The sequence below is a fragment of the Cyprinodon variegatus genome, unplaced genomic scaffold, assembly GCF_000732505.1.
Source record: "Cyprinodon variegatus isolate N-32 unplaced genomic scaffold, C_variegatus-1.0 Scaffold524, whole genome shotgun sequence".
Classification (NCBI taxonomy): Eukaryota; Metazoa; Chordata; class Actinopteri; order Cyprinodontiformes; family Cyprinodontidae; genus Cyprinodon; species Cyprinodon variegatus.
The window spans coordinates 283,233-288,204 of NW_015150977.1; the positions used below are offsets into that span (position 1 = coordinate 283,233).

The following is a 4,972-nucleotide window of genomic DNA, read 5'->3' on the forward strand; positions in this document are numbered from 1 at the left end:
GACTTTTTTCTCAGAATTCTGACTTTTTTTCTCAGAATTCTGACTTTTTTTCTCAGAATTCTGACTTTTTTTGTCAGAATTCAGTCAGAATTCTGACTTTTTTCATATGTTAAACTGAAATAAAATTTAAAAATCATTTAACTTTTTTTTTTCTTCAGTGGCCCTAATCCTCTTCCGTAGAAAAGGTTCCTTATCAGTCAGATGTTTGCTCCGGTCTGTTAAAGATGTTGAGAAAAACTAAGGTTTGCTGCAAGACTCAGATAAATGTTATCAATTGTATTATTGATGGAAATGGATGTCTGTCATAACAATAACTACAGAATGTTAAAGAAGCAGTAAAAGTCTGCAAGCAGGACTGAGATCCTCTTCCCTGGTGTCCGTCCTGCAGGGAGGCTTTGACGCCGGTTTCCTGTATCACTGTAAACTGTCTGAGCATCAGGAAGACGATCCTCTGCAGCGTCAGGACGAGCCCTTCGCTTTCAGACATGTGAACGACGCAGACGACGATCCTATTTGCTCCATGACTTTCAGGTAACCTCAGAGTAAGTCTTAGACTTGACTTTATTGTCATTTTGTACACAGAGTGTTTACAAAATGAAATTTCATTCAGTACAGGTCTCAAGACATTTCTGATTAAAAAATGCAGCAGTAATCAAAAGTAAACCTGGTGATCAAATGTAAACATAACACTGAGATACGATTTATAGTTTCCAACATTCAGCATTTGGAAGAGGGAGGGGCGCACATCTAACCTGACTCCACCAGATGGATTCGCTCCACATATCCATCTGGAAACCTTCCGTTGAAGTAATTTTAGGAAGGGGCAAAAATACTGGTTAGCTGATTGGCCTATGTTGGTGATAGACGGGCCAAATAAACCAATCAGGTCAACGAAGCATATGACGTACTAACAGAGCGACGACGAAAACACAACCACAAGATCATCCATAAATAAAAACAAAAAAAAGAAATGTTGGAGCTGTAACTATATAGTCATATGTTTACATTACTTTTTTATTTTCATCACAATGTTTTTATCACTGCTGCTTACTTGCACTTTAAACAATGAAATAGTCTAGAGATGAATTTTCTTTTTGTTTACACTTGTGTGTCCTGTCATGATTTATTTAAGGATCTGACCCAAAATGCAGAGAACCACTCAGAGAGCAAGGCAAATGTTTAAACAGGTTTATTTTGGTAAGGGTTGAGGGGTTGGATCTGGTTCTCAGAGGGCTGGTGAACTGGAACTGGAAGGGAGGAGGGAAGTTCACAATGGTTAGTTCAGGTACCGTGGGAAACTTGGATGCCGTAAGGATAACGCTGGTAAGGGACTCACATTTGGGGGGGTTCCTCTCTCACTTTGAATCTGGTCTGTGTGGGTTGATCCAGAGGTAGTGACTCGTTGGACATTTGTTGGACCTGGAGGAGCTACAGAGCGGACTGTCACTCGGAAATCCAGGAGAACTTGAACGGAACTTGTGGAGGTTTATCCCCTGCTCAGTGTGAGACTCAAACAATCCTTCAAGGGGGAGAAGGCCAAACATCCAGCTAGCAGGATGACTTCCTGCCGAAAAGGCAAAGACAAAAACACAAGTTTAGACTCAGCAAAACTCAGCTTGGCTAGAGTACCCAAAACTGGCAAACACTCTGGCATGGAGGTAGTGACAGTCCACTGCTTAAGCACTCCTCCTGGTAATGATCCAATGAGATGCAGGCGTGCAGGGAGGACCAACGAGGACAGGGCGCCACCTGGTGGTGGAGGGAGAGACCAACACAAACAACAGACCACACAAACTGGATTCCTGACAAAATAAAATCTGTCTAAGTCTTTGCATGCAGAAGGAACAGGCTGGATTTCTAGCTAAGTTGGGCCTTAATTATTTGACCTGTTGGGGGCGCTCACAGACTGAGTCGGTGATGTTTTGACAACTGAACCTCAGAAAAACTTCAGTGAGGCCACAGTCACACCTGCAACATCTGGTCGGCATTAAACAGACGTAAAAACCAGGCTGGGTTTGGTCTGGATAAAAAACACAGACGTTTATTTTTTTAGATACTGCCTTCTCCAGATGTTGGCTGCTGCGTGGAGGATAAAACCATGCTGTTTATGTTCCCTTGTTCCCATCAGCTCCAACAGGCAGCTGCTGCTCTGCGGCATGCAGTCCGGCTCCATCAGGGCTTACCCTCTGCAGCCTGATGACCACAGCCTCACCTCCATGCAGGCTTACTGGGCCCTGAGCATTCACGACAACCAATATGGACACGTGAGCCACGTCCGCTGCAGCGTGGATGATCTGTTTGTGCTGACGGGCGGTGGCGACGGCAACATCTTCTGCTTCTGTCTGCTTTCTCCAGAGGAGCAAAAGGAAAGCCTGGAGAGAAAAGCTCAGATTCCTTCACCACGGGTCGGTTTACGTTCCTTCATTTGCTCCTTTCTGCCGGTTTCTTTTGTACTAATGGATGAAAACGTTAATCAGGGATGAAATTTGCTGCTGTGTTTGTGCCAAATGCAGGTGGGTCTGGAAGATGAGCCTTTGGCTCTGGACATCGAGGACCCAACAGCTTACAGGTATCCCGAAAGAAGTTTGCTAGTTTTATAAAAACACTTGGATTAGCTTCAGGTCTGGCTCAAGGCAAAAGCAAGCTAAGCAGCTGGCCATTACCCTCGGAGGTCCGCTGGTTGCCATGGTCCTTCTCTCAACTTAAGGACATTTTTTTTTTTATTACTCATTAAATCGGTAAATGGGCCATATAGTGACGCTTAAAAGTATAATGTTCTTGCCTCAAATGAGAAAAGAGAACTTTTAACTTAATACTCTGAGCTCTGTGAGCGCTCCATTGAAAGGTGCTGCTGCCGCAGTGCATGCTGGGACAGGTGTCAGTCTCAAGAATGGACAAGTCTGCTCTGATGCATGCTGGGTAAAGAGGGAGGGGCCAGAACTACATCCAGGGACTTTGTCCGTTCTCGGTCTGCTGTTCTTGTGAATTGGAACAGTGCTAGAGCTGAGGCTGATGACGTTTCACGAGGACACGAGAACGCACAAGTACACAGATTAAGAAACAGCTAATGCCTTGTTTGGCTTTGAAAAGATGTAAATTGGACCAGACAAAAGGGTCCATCCCGTAGTAATGGGCAGTCGTTTGGGACACCTTATGAACAAAGGACATTCTTTTGAGGACCAGAATGTTCACATTTTGGACAAAGAAGGCAGGTGGTTTGAGAGGAGCGTGAAGGAAGCCATCTATGTTAGGAAAGAAAAAACCTTAAACAGGGGGGGGACTCAGCTCTCAAAAACCTACAATGCAGCAACAGAGTTGATTCCTTCCTGCTATCATCGCAACCCCAACCACTTTACAGGGAAACAGAAGACCTTGCAAATTCAACCAGACCAACAATTCCCTCTAACGTCCCCCCCTTTCAGAGACATAGACAGGTATGGGCCATTGCAGGCTAACAAAGAACCCAAACGACTCCACATTCCTAAGGGGCAAAACCGTCCGTACGGTTCAATTTGAGTGTTTTCTAAGCCAAAACAAGGCTGTGTTTTTGGTCCACTCTATAAAACCTGGGACTCAACTCTATTTCTGACATTTTTAATTGAAAAAACTTCCTGGATGGGAAGAGAAACGTCTTCAAACTTGTAATCAAAGTCCAGTGGATTGTTTTTTTTAACTTTTTTTGGAAGGATTTCTGGGATTAAACCTTTTAACAAGCTCTTGCAGCTGTGCGTCTCCTTTACCCTGTCTAGCCTTGAGGAGGCCAAACAGGAGGCGAAGAGAGACGACCAACGGCGGGCGGCTCAGCTGAAGGAGGCAGAGAGGCAGAGACAGCTGGCGGAGCTGCAGAGGAGATACAAGAAGGTCCTGAGCGTCAACCAGAGTCTGGCTGAGCACATCTGGCTGAAAGCACAGGTATGGAGAGGAAAATAAAAACTTCGTAGGAGTTCAGGTAATGGAGGAATTTGGTAAAATCTTACAAGAATAAGAACAGAGAGAGAAACACCAAACCTCTGTCTATGTCATCCGGTTCTGCTCTGGTAGCGGTGTGCTAACTGTTTATGCCTCTTTTACAGCTGAAGATGTTTGTAGAAACTGTTTGGAAAAAGAAGAGACGATAGCCACATTAACGCTACCCTCTGAAAACCGATCTGTGCCGAGCTCGGTTCCTTAAGACCCTTTTCACACCACGCTAGCGCAGTTCCTCACCTCCTAGTGGAGATCTACGGTACTACTGCTCTCTAGAGGTGAAGTGGGAAGGAAGGAAGTTTGCAGAGAGTCAGGCGAAGAAGGCAGCCTTTGGTGAATTTACTTGGCAGATTTTGGGATTTTATGAAAAACGATAGTCTAATCAGGGCTTACAGATATTTTTAATCAGACGACACACGTTGAGGTTCATCACACTGCTAAGCATAATCCTCTCTGGATATCATTGGGACGGTAGGGAAGCTAGTATTTTTATGAATGTCTGAAATTTCCTGATTACGAAGGCTGACTGTAAGGAGATGACGCGGCCTCCTCATGCGCTCTTTGTTATCTGAGAACCGAGCCAGAACTGAACCACGCCGAGCCCTACGGATGAACTAGTACCAGTTTAGTGTGGTTCGGTCGTGTCTGGTGCGGTCTGGTACAGTTTTGCGTGCCATTAACACTCAACAGTTATCTCGGTTACCGTGCTCGGACCGATCTCAGCACCGTTTGAAAAGGGTAGTGGAAACGGGGCAAAAACAGTCCTTTAATATTTAGATGTGCTCAAGAAGGGCTGATACTGAAAGCTAAGGCGTACTCATGTAACCTGACTCCGCCAGATGGATTTGCTCCGCATATCCATCTGGAAACCTTCCGTTGAAATAATTTTGGGAAGGGGCGAAAATACTGGTTAGCTGATTGGCCTATGTTGGTGATAGACGGGCCAAATAAACCAATCAGAATATGACGTACTAACAGCCAGGCTACTTTTGCTGAAATCAGTCGG

The 4,972-nt window shown here is 45.0% G+C and overlaps 1 protein-coding gene across 1 annotated transcript in view; it reads left to right on the top strand.

The window, feature by feature from the left end:
- cfap44 (cilia and flagella associated protein 44) overlaps positions 1 to 4,972 on the top strand; it is a 47,528-nt gene that overhangs the window by 19,444 nt on the left and 23,112 nt on the right. Inside the window, exons 12-15 of the mRNA XM_015391079.1 lie at positions 389 to 531; positions 2,129 to 2,405; positions 2,514 to 2,569; positions 3,750 to 3,912. Coding sequence (XP_015246565.1) covers positions 389 to 531; positions 2,129 to 2,405; positions 2,514 to 2,569; positions 3,750 to 3,912 — 639 coding nt within the window. The remainder of the gene's footprint in view (positions 1 to 388; positions 532 to 2,128; positions 2,406 to 2,513; positions 2,570 to 3,749; positions 3,913 to 4,972) is intronic.